Raw genomic sequence first — 19,328 nt, 5'->3', positions numbered from 1 at the left:
CCTATCTTACATATTGAAGCCAGCCTTTGTTTTGTTTTCAACACAAAAAACTCTAACACAAAGACCTGGTTTCTTCAGCTTAAAAGCAACAACTGTTGAGCTGTCCACAATGAAGTATGCTTTAACTGTTTTGAAACATAAGAGCCATAGGTCTTACTCACAGACAGTCATTAGTATCATCTACTTTTCCAGATAAAAATAACTAGAAGGATTACATTTCACTTTCCACCTTTTGTTGGAATCCTGGGGTTCCTTTTGATCTCAAATTATCCATGAAGGATCACCTTTTATGTTCACTACCAATGCATCTCTTAAAATCCTAGAAATTTCTTGACTTTAACATGTGCAACCCAAAATAGAACTTGAAAGGCTTTGTGCTTCTGTGTGGTCTACAGCACTGACTACTGCTACTCTGTTCCAGGGTATTACAGAAACATCAGGTCTCAGATTGTAACTAATTAAAAATTTCCAAACCTACATGTTGAACAATGTTAGGGCTCAGGCATATTAGTTTACTTCTACAATCTCTGACTTCTAGCGAGAAGCTCAGAAGTTGATTTTAGACTCTGCATATCAAAATTAAAACCACAGATCCTTCAAACCTATACTTATTCCTAGTTCTTAAAAAAACCCAACAAATCAAAAGAAAATCCAAGCCCTGAAGTACATTGTTGTTTAGCTTCAACGTAGCAGTAAGCTAATCTAAGAAAGCATTTTTATTTGATTTTTCCACAGAGCACAAAAATGACATTATTTTTAATCTGCCATTTTATTGTGTAAGCAACAAGGAAATGCAACTGGGGAGTTCAGGTTCACATAAAGCTATAATCACCGACTTAGTTAAAATTAGCCAGGACAATTATTCACATGTTTCTAGTAGCTCCAGATTAAAAATCAATAAAAATGTCACCTTTAGAACAAGAGCCCTTACACCCATTGCCTTTCATGTTCTAATGCATTTCACTCACTGAACTGAGAAACAGCAGCCACGCATAAAAACTTTTAACATACCTTTCCCCTTTTCACTACGTAAATTCATCTCTGAGGACAAATTGTCACACACTACCAACAGGACAACAGAAATAAAATTTTCTAATTTAAAAGCCCTAATATGGCTATAAAAAATAATTGCAGCAACATTCATAATAATTGCTTATAAAAACCAATAAACTTAATTACAGTTACCTCCTGTCTGTCTAATTGGGCAAAGGCACACATGAAGAATCACACAAAAAGCCTCAATGATTTATTATTGCTCAGGCTGCAAAACAGTTTAGCAAAACGTGAAACAAAAAGGACTAAGGAATACATTTAGTTCAATTAATACTTTAATAGTTCCTGACACTACTTTTACAGAATGCAAGAAATGCAGTGTAATTTCACAATCTAGCTGCCATCACTACCAATTAAAATTTGCCAGCTTTCAGAATAGGGCACACTGCAATCTAAAGATGACAGAAATAAATGTTTTAAAGGCTTAGGAAATTTATAGATTAATCTTATCACAGCATATAAAGTTCCAAACCAAAGACAAACAGTAAAAATAAGGTAACGTTTACCGTGATTACATAACTTGTTAGCAAGGCAAGTATGCCATGGTGAAGGGCAGTTTACAAAGCAAATCCCAGTAGTCCTGAGTTCAACCAAAGACTTGTGACTAAAATAAACCATTATACTGGAGAGAATGTCCATTGCATCCAATGGCATCCATAAAATGTAACTGCATCGGTTGACTTTTCCTGTATAACACCGTCCAATGTCATGTGAACTGTGTGGCGTTGCAGATTAAGAGCAGTGAATGCGATAATAGCTTTCTCAGAATTGGGATACTCAGAGGTGCTGCTATTTAAGCACATCTATTTCACCTTCTCTTGAAAAGTCCATCCCAAAGAAATGATGGATGGCATGTCCAACTACTTACCGTCACCTTTACAACCTACATTTCCTGAACAAGTTTCTACACAGTTGCTCTTCTGAATTCAAGGAAAACTTTAAACCTTCCAAGGTTTAGATTTCTTTGCAGGAATCAAACCTTGTTTCCATGTGCTACTGGGAGTCTAAACATCTAATTAATTAAATCTCAGGAAAAGGATTTCCCATCTTTTCAAATTAGGTAAAAAAACTTTACAGAGAAAAGGAATACTAAACAACAGGGTATGAGCCATCCAAGTCAAGCACCTATAAAAGTTAAAATGGTACTTGACAATAATAAAGTTAATGGCAAAAATTAGTATCTTCTCTTCTGAAGCCTGTAAGCTCCACTCATGAGTCTGTCTAACCCGAGAAACAATTTCTGCCTAAAAGAATTTGTTAAATGCTAGAATTTGAGAGAGGACTCTGTAAGGGGTTCGGCAAACGCATATAGAGTTTCCAGGATATTTACCTCCTAGCAAACATATGATGTCACCTCCTTCCAAAAGCTCACACACACACACACACACCCTGCCCCTGATTCTTCAGAATGACATCAGTCATCAGCAATGACTTTACAAGGCTGGAAGAGTAAGTATCAATTTTATGATCCTAATCTGTACTACAATACATGGCCTTTGTCTCATCACTTTTAGTCATTAATCTTTTCATCACCATCAAAGAGTTCTACTCTCGCACAATTCTACTGAGGCTCCAGCAAATCATCGCAGTCTAGAACACAGCTCTTCAGCTTTTTCTTTTTCATGGTTTTGTAGTTTCTGTGACTCTTCATGCAACTCAAACTACACAAGAAACTTTAGATAATCCTTTTGGCACAATAAAATCACTCCTAAAGGACTATGATCAGGTTACAGAAGTATTATATATTTAGATAAAGTTAATGAACAAAGCGTCATTTAGATAAATTTACTACTTTTATTTATTTCAATGAGATCGTGAGGAACATGACACAATTGTAATTGATAGAAACTTGCGGTAAAAATGTTTGTACACACAATAGCTGATAGCAGTTTGAAAAAGAATTGATTGCGAAACTGAAGTATATGGTGTTGAATTAATTATCTGCAAAATAACAACAATTAAAAGTACCAGATGCCACTCCACCATGGAGGAGACATACAAAATTACCCATCGTCTTGGGATTATGATACAAAAATTCTGAGCATAGTACAATGAACTACGTTTCAGCCTCTGCTTTACAGCTACCTAAAAGATCTGTAGTCACAATTTGCTCTTAAGATAATTTTAGTTATCTAATAACACATAATCCTTACAGAAAGAAAAATCCTGGAACTATTAAAAAGGCAATGAATCTCAGCATCAATTTTAAACATGACACATTTGAACAAGACACATTTACAATGGATCTTACATATTCTTGAAATAAAGGACTACTTACTTGATTGGCCATGTAAATTGTGAGGAGACCTCTCCTACAAACAGAAATGATAAAATTAGTGAATGAATTAAACATTTTGTTGCACACTGAAGAAAATCACTTTAAGCATTATGAATATTTTATTATTTATTATTGACAGAGGATGAACCATTACCACCCTATAGAAAACTAAGTATGAAACCAAAAATAGCACCTTGATAGCACAGTATCCAAAGCGGTGAGGAATTACATGAACGAAGCTATATATAGCAACTGCACGAGTCCTGAAGCTGTCATGAAGGGGCAAGGCACCTTGAGTTACACAGCACTTATCACAAGATAAAAGCCTACACACAAGCTAGTAACCTAAGTATACAAACTGTGGCCAAAACCTAAGTTAAACTGTGAATTTACAGGAAAACACTCGCGTGTAAACTTCTGTTTTGTGACCAGTGCTATGTAACTCAAGGCGTCTTAGCCCTTCTGCTTACATTGTCATGAAAAGTGTTTTCTACTGAGACTGCTGATGTAGAAATCTTGGCTCAGGGCAGTATGCCCTCCCTTTTCAATGCCAACACTGTCCTAGCACAGCAGCCACCACCTTCTCTTCTAACCTTTATCTAATTTCTTTTTCCCCTTCTATGTTCGGACCTGTCCCTATCTCAGCCCATAGCTCACACTGCTATTTAGACAGTAAAAGTATAAACTTGAGCTCATGCTTCCACACTTTTGCTGATGCTACTGCAGCACAAGACTGAAACTGAACCCTTGACTATGCAGATGTGAGCTGCTCCAATAACAGACTGTATTAGATGTCACTGTGCTCCAGCTGAAAAAAAAAGTTATTTTCTGTACATCATTCACAAGTCACCATCAGCCTTGAGAAACCTTACCACTTTGCCTTCATTCATTCCTCCTCTTCTTCAAAGACTACCTTAGAGACTACCAAAGACTACCTTAGGCCAAAAGTTGGAAAATTCAGCTTCAGTGTTTCTTATTGGACTTATCAAGACATTCTTAATGTCTTGAGTTCACTGTTAGCCTTGTAGTATTTGGGATTTTTCTTATTGTCCCTACCACTGTTACACACAAAACTTGAACATAACACAGAAGGCACACATTCAACCATTAAAGTTTCTCGGTTCTATAACCGAGTTCATAACCTGAACTCCTATTTGTCTTTACATCATTCAAGATTTTTTCATATTGGTACTCCACATAAAACAGAAGGTCCCTCCCCAGGCTTGTATGTGCCATTTTCTCATGACAGTTTTCAGTTTCCAAGCATTGGTAGAGTGCTTAAGAGAGAAGTATGTTAACAGAACATATCTTGCTATCACTTCAATTGCAGAAATTCCTATCACATAGTTCCCAGGCTTCAATCACCTGAAAAAAGGTTTATTCAGTATTTTCTGACCCCCAAGTTTAGGTGTTTATAACTTTGCCAAGTTACACATCCAGATCAAGGTTTTTCACTGCAGATACCTAAGGTACAGGGTTATATTCCATTCCACTTAAAAGCTTTACTGTTTTCACATCACGTTGAATTTGCAGGAAGCAATGATGCACCATCTTGAGTTCCACAAGTTCCTCTCTACTCACAGGAAAGATTGAAATTTGGCTTAAGTTAAAAATTTTAACTAGCAAAATCAGTTTGGTTTAGGTTTGGATTTTTGTGCTTTTGTTTATTTTAAAGCAGAATTATGAATCTGTTCCTTCTCCACTCGGTGCTTGTCCAGAAACAAGACTCTAGCATGGAAATCTAAGAAAAGAAAAGCCTGAATCTAAAGACCTGGTTAGGATGAGGCACACAAGAAACAAAAAGACAACATACAGGGAATTATGTCTGTAAACAACAAAAAAAAAAGTAAAGCAGCCCCTACAACTTGTAATAAAGCATCAAAATACTGTATGATGTTTCTGACCAGAAAGGGGTGAAAATTCACTCATGCAATAGACAATTCACTTCTCAAGCTGGCCTGCAACAATCACCTAGTCTTTCCGCTGCTTAGCTCAGGTGGTAAAATATTGGTACCCTGACCCTCCTGATTACCAAACTGGCAGCCAACATAGTTCCGTGTACTGGAAATTGTATTTACTTTGTTCTTGTAGGGAAAAATGGATATGTCATGTTTCTTAATTATTATTTTTTTACCTCTACGATAATATTACAAGTTTACAGTAAATATTCAAACAAAATTTACCCATGAGAGTAAACCTGGTAACTCGATACACTATGAGTATTCTGGAAAATATCAGAACCTCAATAACATCCTGCAGCAACACACTTACCTGCAAGAAGCTACCACCAACTACCGAGTGACAGATGCAGCTTTAAGAGATAGCCTGTGTATTCACAATTTTATTATATATAATGTGCACAAATCAGCATGACTATTGTATGTGCACACAATCTACTAAATTGGATGCTCTCCTGCAGTCTTTATGTCACGCAGGCAGGGATGACATGCAGGCAGGGTCTTTCAGCCTCCCGCTGGAATTTATTTTATTTATTTATTAGGTACTAAAAAACTAAGAATTTTATCTAAATAAGCTTTAGCTTCAATTGAGGTCCCTTTTGGCTAAGTGTAAAATGCAACCCGATGACCACAAAGACAAAGAAAGGAAAAGGGGCTAGAGAAGAGGAAGGAAAGAAATCAGAAGCTGCAGCACAGCTTCAGCAAGACTGATGTGAGAAGTAGGTGGTCAGGAGGAGGGAAAATGTACAGACAACAAATCTGTGCAAGGAAGTAACTTCCGGAGCTGAAAACACAGAAAGTTGCTAGATGACTGAAAGTGCCTGTGGCAAGACCGTCTCTATCTGCCGCTATACAGGGCCCTGGCTAACTCCAGGCAGAAAGTTTTCTTCCTCCAAATTAATTCTGTGACTGTTTTAAAAATAAATAGTTCCACGTTTCGGAGGGCAGGGGGACACAACTCTTCCTGGCCCTGGGCAAATGTGATCCAGCAAGCCTAACTCAACCCTGCACTCAACTGTTAAAAAGCGGGTAGAAGTTCAGCAAATGTTGCACTATTTTGTAGCAAGGACAGCTGATGGAAAACAGGACAGAAAGATGGAGGCAGGCCAAGCAAAAGGGTCACTGGTACAACCCAAGGATTGTATTAAAACTGCAGCTGGTAAATAAGAGAAGAAAATAATTGGGAAATGGTATTACAAGAGCAGGAAAGAATTAAACAACAAAAATAATTAGTCAGCCATGTCTAACCACCTGCTTCGGGGAGGTTTAAAGATACTAATGAACAGCTAACGTTTCACACCCAAAGTCCACAAACCAGTGTTGAACATTAATCTCAGGAGCACCAGCATCAGCGGGTAGCTACGTCAGTGATGGTCCAGCAAGTTCACTATGGGAAAGCCCAAGCAGATGCACACAAACCTGCCCCTCCTCCACCACCATCTCTGTCTCAGGCCATTTTCTTCCAGAGGCCTCTCTCATCAAGATCTTCATTTTGGCTTCCCACTGCCTCTCTCTCACTTCTTCAACTGACAGCATCTTGCATATCCTGCTCTGTTTCTAATTACATATGCGACCTTTAATTCAGGAAGGAAAAACACAAGCCAGGGGCAAAATTCAAGAGCAGCAGAGCAAGGCTGAACTAGGGCAAGGACAAAAGTCAGCATCCAAGAGAGCTGCATCTGTGGGACAAGAGATGGGGTGGCATGTCCTGGTCTGGCCAGCCAGTCTGTTGTGTGAAACTAAAGAATCAAAGAAAAACTGATCTGAAAATGTCTTAACAAGATTGGCATCTTTTACCTGAAAAGGAGGATTGCACGAAAACAATCACTTTTATTAATTACCCTTTAATACAAGTACCAAAGAGCAGTAGTGCTTAATATACCTTCCATTCTGTTTCTCCCTTGTTTTTCTCCCCCAATTCACACTTACACATGATTGTAAGTGAGTTTTCTTGTATGCTTGTTAGAGAACTGAGCAGGCAATGTCTCAGAGTTCAGTTATTCAGCACAGGTCACATCATCCGTGGCTGAATAATTCCAATCTCGTGGAATCCACTTTTAATGTTTAAATAACAACAGACCACAAGCTTCCAGAAGATAATTCTCTTGTTCATTTATACCTTCCTCAAATAAAAGTTTCACTTGGTAAAAATCTGCTTTTCAGACAACTTGGTAAGACCAAATTCTAGCAGCAATGTCTCTTAAACTATGGCCTATAAACCTCAACAGAGAACCACATATTTTTATGATCGTGCTGCCCAGAGGAGAGTCTAAAATAACTGTGAAAAAAACCAAAAAGCTATAGGATAAAAATAGCAAGGAAGCCTTAGCAGTGTACTGGGCTGTATTACCAGAAGTGTAGGTAGGAGGTCAAGGGAAATGATTAATCCCCTTCACTTGGCACTCACTATACCACACAGAGCACTGAGCCCAGTTTTGGTCCCCGGTACAAAACAGGCATTGATCAACTGGCTGGAGAGATTTTGACTTGACCTGAGGAAACAACATTTTCTGCGTCAAGACAGCCAAGCATTGGAACACAGACCCAGAGGGGCTGTTAGACCTCTGTCCTCAAGAAGTTTGCAAGGCTGACCAGACAAATCCCTGCTCAAAGCAGGAAGCTGCAACCGGCTGCCTTCCCAAGGCTCACATGAACAAGTTTATCATTCTACAGGAAAAAAAAGGGTGGAATGCAACTTCAAAATATCATCAATAATCAACTTCAATTTTTTTTCCACAGGTTATAAAATCAGAAGAGATTACAGTGATAAATAATCTGGCTTCCTAACTAATACAAAACACAAACTTTACTGGATTAACCACTTCTTTAAAAAGAAGAAATTTGTTTTTAAGTATTCCCAACAAAATCACTGCAACCACTGGTAAGTTATTTTAATGATACTTACCTTTACAATTTATACCCTACTTTAGACAAGTATCTGTCCTGTCACTAAAACCAGTTACATCTTTACCTCCACTGTAATGCTACAAAGTCCAACCAAGTCACACACATACCATTTCTTAAACAAAAACTGAGTTCCTTCAGTTTTTCTGCAACATTCCCTAAGATTTTAATCATATTTATGGCTCTTTACTGAACTGTCCCAATTTTTCAGAACTCATCTTCAAGGATTTAAAATTAAAATAAAGTAAAAAACAGATTGAAGATTTCCTATTCTTTGTTTAAGCAATAGTATTTTAAAGTGAAAGAAATCATTAAGTGTCACTCTCAGACTCTGAATGCATCTACCTGTAAGCAGGGTATTTATATTTTCACGCAAGTGCTGTAAATTCTGGAAAACTTATTTGATTGAGGCCAAAGTCCAACTCCTGCTACATGAGTTAAAAATCCTATTCATGCCAACAGAAGTAATGACAACTGTCCAAACCTGCATGCCAACATACTGTTTGTGGAATAGTTTCCTAAAGAATGTTTTCTTGCTTAGCTGGACATGTTATAAAATTCGAAGAATAATCTTACCTTCACAAGTAGCATAAGCTTTTGCTTCATATAATAGCAAACCATACAAAATACTGATTTTTAGAATACAACCAAAATGTTTTTTCCTACGAAACTCACTGCCTGTTCTCTCTCCCTATTTACGGTTTTCCTTCAATATATTTATGGTTTTCTTAAATACAGAGTTGTTGCTAAGCTAAAAAAACCCAACAAAAGAAAACAAAAACAAAAAAAAAAAAAAAGAGAAACACACACACAAAAAAAACCCCACCAAATAACCTTGTCTGAAGGTGGGATGAAACTTTAGAACATACTTATGCTCACGGCAATTTTACCATAAATTAATTATTGCAACCTTAGCAGCATTTGAAGAAAATTTCCAACAGAAAGTAAACACCTCCTCTTTCTCTAAACAGCTATGGAAAGGAGGGTAGGTACCTGTCATTTTTAAGGTATTTCTCTCAATATTCATTCCTTCTTTTGAGTATTTCTTTCATATGTTTTGCCTTGCTCTGTCCATTTCCAATAGGCAGCATTCCACTCCTTGTGGTTTTCTCATCAATAACTTTTTTTGGCAATACTCAGTTTAAAGCATTGTTTTCTCTGTTGTCTTGTTTCAGCTAAACCACAAACCCTTCCAAGCAGACACCCTGAAATCTAATTTCATTGCAATTAATTAAACATATTTGAACTACTATATCTGCATTTTTTTTACTAGTCTTCTTGGTTTTATGATCACTTTTTTTTTTTCTTGCTCAAAACTGAAGGGGAAATAAGCAACCAAGTCAGAAATAACAGGAAATAACTACAGCAAGATGAATACCACTATGTACAAAATTCACATAAATTGACTAAACAGGCACGTCTTTCAGTGAGAATAGCCCTAGGTGTGAGCTGTAACAGGGAGCCAGTAAATTCACACCACAGGGCAAGGTACACACTGGGGCAAGTACACCACCCAGGCCCCATACCCTGCTACAGCTCTTGTAACCCAGCGTGCAGCAGCAGTTAGTAGTAGAGATGGCTAGAAGGAGCCTGAAGATGGATAAAGCAGTATATTAAAAATCTTTATGCATGTAATTAAAGAGAACATGTTCTCTGATTAAACACCCTCACTGGTAGGTTATGTTTCTCCACATATACAGTGAATTTAAACAGCTGGGGGGCAAAAAACCCACAAAAGAAAAATATCCAACTCACTGCTAAGACAAGAATAGCTTTAGCTAGCTTTGATGTAAACTAACTTCATCCCCAGTCCAAAACATCATGTTCCTACTATTTTCCAGAAGTTCTTAATGTTGTCAAACAAGCTTGACCTAAGAATAAATAGATACTAGAATGAAACAAGTCACTGACCATTTTTTGTGACCTATGTGACAAAATCTGAACTATGTGGCTTTAACATACTGAATTTATGAAAAAAATACATATTTTCCAAGTTTCCTACAAATTCAAGTTTGAATTTTATACAAATACCACTATTCATTGAGTCTGCTGCATATTCTGACAGTCATCACCTTATTTCAATGAATGATCCTTTTTTGGATGTTCTACAAAACTAAGAAATCACAAATAAAACTACTTTCAAAGGAAATCAGTGGATTCAAAGGTATATATGGGGTGGAATGTGAAAAAAGGTAAATGGCACATTAAGTTATGCTGCATTGACGTTATGGTAAATTTTGAGAACATTTGTCCTTTTAAAAAAAAGAAAGAAAGAAAGAAAGAGTTAACTCTGGCTTTAATTTCTGAACATAAACTAAGAAGCTAACATAATAGTTTGCAATGGCTCCCCAGACAGGATTTGTGGTCTGCAAAAACAGGAAGAATTCCTCCCCCCAGCTTCCCTCCCCCACACACACTGTAAAACACACCACTTTATAACCTGCAGAATTAAATCAAACACACAAATCACAGGTTTCCCCTGAAAAGAAAAAGGTCAGAATGAAGAGAGGGGTTTTTTTTCTGCTCTACAGCAGCTTGACACCACAAGCTAACCAACTATAGATCTGGAGTTGTGATTGCATCCCTGTAATAACACAAGTACTACAGATTATGTTTAGGGTATCGTTAATCTCTCACACCCACCAATTTCCTACTGACAGCTGGAGGCCAGCAGCGAAATCCTAGTGCAAAAGTTCACTTAAAATCAGCAGGAACAGATAAGCTTTCAAAATAATGCCAAAAACTATGAAAACAGACCTAAGCAGTAAGTTTTCAAGAAAGAAAATTATTATTTTTTGAGCTTAGTAAACACCAGTAGTAAATCTTTCACATGAAGACAATGTTCAGGCACATAACTTCATGTCAGAAATACACAGTTTAAGTACCCACAACCCACTGTCTTTTTTAAAGGAACTTTCTATTTCAGAATTTTAGGTTGTCTGAAGTAGGAAATGGACACCTTACACATTGGGGAAACTGAAGCTGTTCAAAACTGCAAATCAGTAATACTTGCTTTGAGCACATTACATGTTAAATAAAATGGTTTCTTGCAAATACTCAGAATTTGTTGTTCTTAAAAGGAAAGAAAATAAACTCAACAAGTTCTATGATTTGAACACATGCCAAAGAAAGGGTATGAGAAAACTGGAAAGGGAGAGAAGCCAAAAAGAGTAATACATTCCAGTTAAATTAGTACCAATAATTCTTAGAGTTTTCAGCTAGTGCAATACATGATAACATCTATAGTTTAATTTTTTTAACTGTATTATACTCTATTTTATACAGATTTTCTTTGAACATTCCCTCCCTTTTCCTCCTCTCCCAGCTTCTCTATGGAGTCTAAAGACCCAGAGTCAAAACAAAGGTTGACCTACGGGGGGACAAAAACCTCCCAATTAAAGTGTGATTTAACATCCTTGATTCCATGAAGAGATAAAAATCAAATTCCAAAAAGTTTATTAGTTTCAGAAAAAGATTGACTAATAGTAACAGAAGAAAAACAAATTAATCAAAACTCAGGAAAAGAAGAAATGCTGGATCTCCAGCGACTTACTGAATTCATATTCTTGGTACAGAAGGCCCATCTAGTGTTAAGTAAGGCCCAAATAATAGTCTTGGACAGCCGATAGTAACACAGAATTGTTTTTTTATCAGCTTAGTCAATCAAAAAGAAAACACTCAGTTCTTTTCTGGGCACCTTCTCAGTTGGGATACAACATGTGCTGCTTGGCTCTTCTGTCTGGAAGGTACGCACGTAGGGCATAAAAGCAAATACTCTCTTTTTGAGCAAAATTGCTTTGGGGATCCTTGGCAGCAGCAGGTCATTGCTTCTACATATTTTGTTGGCAATCACTACTGCTTCATAACAAAAAGAGAACATAACGAACAGAACTGTTGATAAAAATTAGGAAGGAGAGCAAGAAAGGACACAAATTTCAGAGTTGCGTAGGCATGCAACAGTCACTGGACACGTACTCAGTATATTTTGGGAGCGAGAAGGACAGGAAGAAGGAGAGAAAAAAGAAAATCTCATGTAAGACCACTACTCTAGCAGACAGCTTGGAGTTGTCCCACCACCACGGGAAATTCATCCTGCATTTGACCTGTTCTCCTCCACCTCTACCCTGCAAGCCCTTCTCAGGTTAAGAGCCATTCCCCCACACACTACCTGCACATCCCAAACCCAGCCCACACAACCTCAGTGAGAAGTGGCTCCAGAAGCTTCCAAGAAGCCCCTTGAAACAGCTGCCTTCCACTCCCCAAGCCATATTCTGTGCCCAGTTTGAGACAGTCCATTCCACAACACAAGTTTTTTGATAAGCTACTCAAATGATCAGGTTTTTCACCGATTTCAAGACTTAAGCAGTCTAACGCTCTTTTCTAGTCCGTCAAACTAGCAGCTATCGTTTTGTTAGCACGTTTAGAGCTAGTTTTCTCTTTAGACTCATAATGTTTTAATGACTACAGTTGTGATCCAATTACACTGTTTACAAAATGCCTGAAGCAATCTGCAAAAAAAAAAACAACCCCTAACACGACAAATCAATCCAACTCGATCAGGAGACTACTGCAGTTTTTCACACCGTGTGACTAACTTCTAAACGCCCTTGTACTCACAAACAGAGCAGCTATTCCAGCAGAAGTAGGGTATTGAGTCAGATGTGCCAAAATACAGCGCCATTGGCATTTTTTTCCCCTTTAGAACCCCAGTGACAGCATATTAAGTCATATTAAAAACAGGTTTCAAATCCAGTTAAGAACTATGAATTAGTCACGCAGAAGACTGATATTAACACTGTTAAGAGTGGGCCTACATCCGTAAGGGCCTGAAACACACAGGGTCCTGAGGAACAGAGGTATTGGAGGCAAACAGAAACCTTCTCTAGAAAGGTAGGCGAGCCATAAACTAAACATAAACTAAACGTTTGACTGAAAGCCATTTCAGCATATCCCTGTTGACTGAGAAGTGAATTTCTGGCAGGACATCAGTATTCGTTCGATGATGAACCGTGCCAGACACTACAGACAGACATTAACATGACTTTTCACCTACCAAAGACAGAAAGAAGCTGTTGCCAGGTCCAGTATGAATCTATAATTTTCTAACTTCAAGCTCAAAGATCCAAAATGCCAACAGTTGATACTAGAACATTTTTGCTAGTTCCTCAGTCCATTGCTCATGAGGAATGAATAACAGACATTGAAGAGGAGCTTAAAAGGAAAAAATCTATCATTAATGAAGCAAGATGGAGCACATACAAATTCCTTCAAGTAGACAAAATGACGTTGTACTACCAATCAGTCCAGACTTCTACAGTCTTTCAAGAAAATTGGAGCAGTCTGTTTAATGCTTGCCTTTTATGCAGCGGATCTGCTGTTACTGCTTTACAGACAGACCATCTTCAGGAGAAGGTTTTAACAGCATATGCTTATTTTACTAAAAAGTTTCAACCTATTTTACCAAAAAGTTTGGAGTGAAGATCGTCTGATTACAAGAAGCATTCTGCAATCCATAGGACTTATTAAAGGAAATAAAAATGTGTCATTTTCTGTCCTGGGATGTAGAGGGGGAGGGCAGGAAGGGGAAGCAAGATGTTTAACCACAGTACACTGCTGTAATCTTCAGCACAGAAAACCCTTGCATGGTTAAATATAGCAAATCATTACCATTCTAGGTTTCCACTTCCACGCTCTTCCTGCTGCAGGAGCTAACAACCACATTAATTCTTTGGGAGCAATGAGGCTACAGGAAAGAGTTACTTCAATTACAGAGAGTTTATAGGTGTGGCTCATATGGAAGCAAAGATTTCAGCTCCCCTCGTCTGTGCTATCTAAAAACAACATCCTACGAGCAGACCTGAGTATTTTTTGTAACATAAAAAAGCTATCTTAAAGACTTTCAGCCATTGCACCATTGTACCAGAGGCATCACAGGCAGGGATGTTACCTCGCCAGGTAAATGTCAAGCTTTTCACTGCCACATCAGCCAACGCTATAGCCAGCTCTCCTAGGCAGCATCCGAAGTTTATTCTATACTAGCAGAACATTTATTATTCCCCCTCTGGGAGCTGCATGTTACACGCAAGCATTCAGACACAGAAGATGTATTAAGTGTTCACTTAAGCCAAGGAAGTCCAAATGAGTGTCTCCTGGATGCTAGCGCGGAGCAGACAGAACACAGTAATTAATCCACTGTTTGTGTCATTTGAATCCAAGTCAGTCTTGCAAAACACTCCAATGTTCGGCAGCAGTCTGAATTTTGACATTTTATCTGCAGGCATTTCAAGGGAACTGCAAGTTTTCTAGGGTTTTTTTGTGGGGTTTTGGGGGTTAATGATGAAAAATAGAATACAAAATCATACTAATACTCAGATGATGAAGTCAGTTTTAGTTAGTATTCAGCCTACCAAACGAACATTTCAAAAACAGATTTGCCAAAAGCGGTCTTTGAATAACAAAAAAATATTAAATCAAGTTTCAATTATTCATGAAGCACTGCAGAAGAAGCTAGCTACACCATCACCTGGGATCTATCAGAGCTTGTAGCACTGCCCTTTGTCCACCCAGGCTGGCCCTATGTCAACTGATAGAGGTAGTCCAGAGCTTAACGAGTGCTGCCTGTGATGTCTTTACATTATTAGTCATGAAGTAACCTCATGGCTGGTGCTGTGCCTAAACTGGTAAATCCTCCTGAAACTCAGGGAACTGGAAACCATTGAGCAAATGCAGCCAGATAGTCCTGCTTGATCCAGGTCAGCCGCCCTGACTGTAACAACACTAAAAGAAAATAAACCCAGTCTGTACAGACCCACCCAGATGCCTGCAACATGTTCTCCAGCATCTTCAGAATCATAGGTACTTTTTTTTTATTTTACAAGTGATCTTCCAGTACTCTTACTCTGCCTGCCTGTATAATCCCAGAAGATGAATTGTTGACTATAAAGCCGTAGCTGCTCTCCTGCTCTTCCATCTTGTGCAAGACTTAAAAGAATCACACAAGCAAGCTGGATCAGCTCCAGGCTGAAAATGCCTGAAACTTGGTTGCTGCACCCTCCTGCAGACATGGCTACAGTTTCTCAGAAGCCCGATTAGTTTATAACCTGGGCTGACAGACTACAACTGCATGGGACTGGAATCACTCATCCCCAAGGATCCTTCTTGTTCTGTTCACAACTATAGGATTCATCTTGCCACTTTTGCCACCTGAAGCGGATGAAATCCAGTTTAAGAACAGTTATCTAGACTGCCTTTGTAACTAAGGCACATAATTGTAGTTCACTGAATTGATTGGGAAGAGATGACTGCTATGAAATAGTAACACGCATTGCAGATGGTTAGAAAAGTTGAAGTGTTGACTGCAACCACTTATTTTTAAAAGGTATGGAGAAGTACAAGGATTGTATCTGTCTCTTATGTGCATACACAGAACCATGAGGAGTAAAGGGCAGGGGGTGAAGGATAGACTGACTGTAGGAGTAATTAAGAGCACAGTATGGGAGAGATTTTTCTTGCATAAAGAACAAAATTATTTCCACTGTTCATTTAAATGCAGAATCTTTAACTCTACAGCTACTTTTACAAACAGAGCACATTGCTTACATCTTGCTAGTAACACTGCATCTTTTCCTAACCCACAAAGGACATGTTTTTCCCCTTTACACACGACTGCTGCACAATCCAGCTGCAACTTCACTGACAGCCTTCCCTTCCTTCATCCACTAGGTCTGGGTGACCTTATCATAGAAGGACATCAAATTAGTTAAACAGGACTTTCCCTTTGTGAACCCAGGCTGACTGTGCCTGATGACTCCATTGTTCTTTAAATGCCTTTCAAGAGTACAAAGTACAATCTTCTCAATAATTTTTCCAGGAACTGTGGTTAGTCTTATATGTCTGTAGTTTCCTGGGTCCTCCTTCAAATCCTTCTTGTAAATCAGAATAACACTGGCTAGCTTCCAGTTGCAGGGACCTCCCCAGATTCCCAAGATCTTTGGTAGATGACCAAGAGGGGTCCTGCCATAACATTTGCTAGCTCCTTCAGAACTCTGGGGTGAATCCCACCAGGCCCTATGGACTTAAGAATGTTCAGCTGATACAGTCCATGCTCCTCTGACTCTGGGAACTGGGCAGCCCAAGATCTGTCAGTGTTAATAAAGACCGAAGCAAAAAAAACCATTGAATGTCTCAGCTCTTCCTTCCTCCATATGTCAGGTGACCATCTTCAACAAGTATCAGTCCAATTGTTTTCCTGAGACATCCTCTTGCTATTGACATGCTTTAAAAAGCCCTTCTTGTTGTCAGAGACAACACTGGCCAGTTAAAACCCTGAGCTTTTGGCCTTTTGTGTCTTCTGCATATGCAAAGCACAGCTCTCTAACCTTCCTGCACAGCCTGGACTCACTTCCATGTCTTTTTTCCTCTTGAGCTCCACAAGGAGTTCCCCATTCAGCCAAGCTGGTCTTCTGCCTCCCTTGCTTGACTTATGACACAGTGGAACTGCCTGCTCCTTACCCACCACTTAAGATGGTTCTTAAAAACTGACTTCATTAACATTGATTTAAGTAAACACAGTTAAATCAACTTCAGGAACTTTTTCTAGAACTATAACAGTAAGTGGAAAAAAAGAAATTTCTTTGAAAATATCTGCAAAGTTGGTATTTTGTCACTCACTGTCAATGATACAACCTACAGAGGTTATCAGTCTCTCTAGTGTAAAATACCAGCCTATTGTGGTTTTTTTCCCCCCAAACTGGAGACTGAGTTTGTCAGGACAAACAGCATAATCCAAGTGATCCCATTTCTCAAAAAGATGAATTACTTGAAATCATTGATTAGAAATACTTCAGCTGTGCTGGCAAGAGCTCCCACTAAGATCCAAAATCAGCAAGAGATGCTACTTGCCATGAAAAACACTCCCAAGAGCTGCCCATACTGAGCTACCTGCCATTCACAATCTTCCCTCAATTACAGCATCTTCGAGATGGACTCCTGCACTCCCATGTAACCTTGAATAATCAGCATATTCTCTCTTTCTTATAAGTAAGAGCAACCTGGTCTAGTGGAAGGTGTCCCTGCCCATGGCAAGGGGGGACGGAACTAGATGATCTTTAAGGTCCGTTCCAATGCAAACCATTCTATGATACGGATCTATAACCACAGCAGTAGCAGCCCTCAAAGCACACAGCAAAACATGTTCAAATGCTTACATGCTGTTACTGTAAAAACACAGACCTCTCAAACATTGGGTCTCACCAAGGCAGTTGCTGAAGCGCAATGGATTTTAACATATTTCTGTTTAGAAACAGAAAGTGTTCCCATTAACTTCCACAGCTTGGCTCCATATTTCACAGTAATAATCACCCTAGAGGAATAAAACTCCCAATTTGTTTCCCTGCTAGCTGTCCTCACCAGATTACACCACAAAATACTCATGCTTGTGATCCAAATGTGAGGGGGTTTTCACTACAACACAAAAAAATATGCAAAAATATCATCCCTCCACGTAGCTTGCTCTCTCAATTTCTTACCTGTAGCAAGTAAGATAAATGTTTGCAAAAACACTTGCTGTATTAAAAGAGTTTGTTTTGAACACCACTCACCCATCCTGGTGATTTACAGTTTCCCTAAAATACAATGTCAAACCGAACTACTGTAAAACATTCTGAGAAAGGAAATTGTCACCTCAAGTCTAAATACACTATACTACTCTACAGAGATACAAACCAACAGATTTGTATTTGAATGGACAAACTTAAACACTTTATTTATTTACAGCATATACTTTTTACCATTACTGTGCTGCCATATTCTTCCTTTATAATGTATTTAGTCTAATGGTATTTATGGCAAGCAAATAAAACAGTTGCTGTGAGGGTTATCAGGAGAACATACACAGAGTGTAAAAATTCCACACTGCTCTTACACAAATGTTTCTGGCACTTTTCTAAGCATAGTAATACTTTTGTTTCCAAGAACACTAAATATATGTGTATATATATAGATGCTCTCTATAATGTGCACTGTTGCATTGTATCACTTTTTAAATGCACGTGCTTTAAATACTTCTGTAAGAGTTCAGTATAACGAATTTTTTTGATGAAAAACACACCAGTTTTCAACTAAAACCATATTACCAATAGTCGCCCAGAGCAAGATTTTACAACCAAATTATAAAAGCCCTAAATCTCAAGTTTTATAATACCATCAGTGACACAGTCTTAACTGTAGCAACGAGACAGGCGCCGCTATAATGTTAACAGCCAGAATGTAAACATTAATGCAGCCTAAGGGGGGAGTAGGGGGCAATCCCAGAAGGGTCCCTTCAGAACTGCCACAGAACTTTTAGGTGCCTGTAGTTAAACTTTCTTTGGCTTAATTACTTAAAAAGGGCAAGGGCGGGGGGGGGGGGGGGAGGAGTTAACCAAGCAGCAAGACAATTAATTTCATTAAAAATGGAATTGTGTCCCTTCTAAAGTTTTAGTTACAGTTCTGGAAAATCACTAATACATTATTTTTTGTGCAAGAGCCCAACAAACTGAAGTGTGCCGTTTAGCTATTAGCAAAACACAACTTAAATGGTTTTGAAACATCAGCACATGTACAAAACACCAAAGAGAACATCATTCTTTTCCCTGAGAGTAATCACAGAGGTCAAATACGCACTTTTCACTCACCTATCAGACTTCTTTGTCTTAGCAATCAGTAAGGTACAACCAATCTCATCAGATTTCCAGTAACAGGCTGGCTCAGCCAAACCTCAAATCACATTTCAACAGCTTTACTCCTAACAATTTTAAGAAGTAAATTCAGTTAGTTCCTTGCCTTCAGTCTTGATGCTCCTAGAAAAAGGCAGTACCACCTCTTACAGTCTAAGCCACATACCTCCTCCTCTACTATACGCTCGGTTCTTGTTTATAACATTTAATAGATGTTGAGAAAAATGACAGAAGACTGTAACTTTGAATTACAAATAGAAGCCACAAAACGCAAGCGATTTTCATTTTGCAGAATTACAAGTAAATACAATTGCTTCTCAACAACTATCTGAAACAACACTTATAGAAGTAAACAAGTAGTATACTGGTAAAACAACTCCATAGAAAGGTTAATAAAATGCATGTAATGATTTCCTGAGA

At 38.4% G+C, this 19,328-nt stretch overlaps 1 protein-coding gene across 1 annotated transcript in view; it reads right to left on the bottom strand.

Moving 5' to 3' along the window:
- TMEM135 (transmembrane protein 135) overlaps positions 1 to 19,328 on the bottom strand; it is a 188,653-nt gene that overhangs the window by 144,875 nt on the left and 24,450 nt on the right. Inside the window, exon 4 of the mRNA XM_037376696.1 lies at positions 3,332 to 3,365. Within this exon, the coding sequence (XP_037232593.1) occupies positions 3,332 to 3,365 (34 nt within the window). The remainder of the gene's footprint in view (positions 1 to 3,331; positions 3,366 to 19,328) is intronic.

The sequence above is a fragment of the Falco rusticolus genome, chromosome 2 (assembly GCF_015220075.1).
Source record: "Falco rusticolus isolate bFalRus1 chromosome 2, bFalRus1.pri, whole genome shotgun sequence".
Lineage (NCBI taxonomy): Eukaryota > Metazoa > Chordata > Aves > Falconiformes > Falconidae > Falco > Falco rusticolus.
Note: the sequence above shows the minus strand (reverse complement) of the source record. Positions and strands in the feature narration are given on the sequence as shown.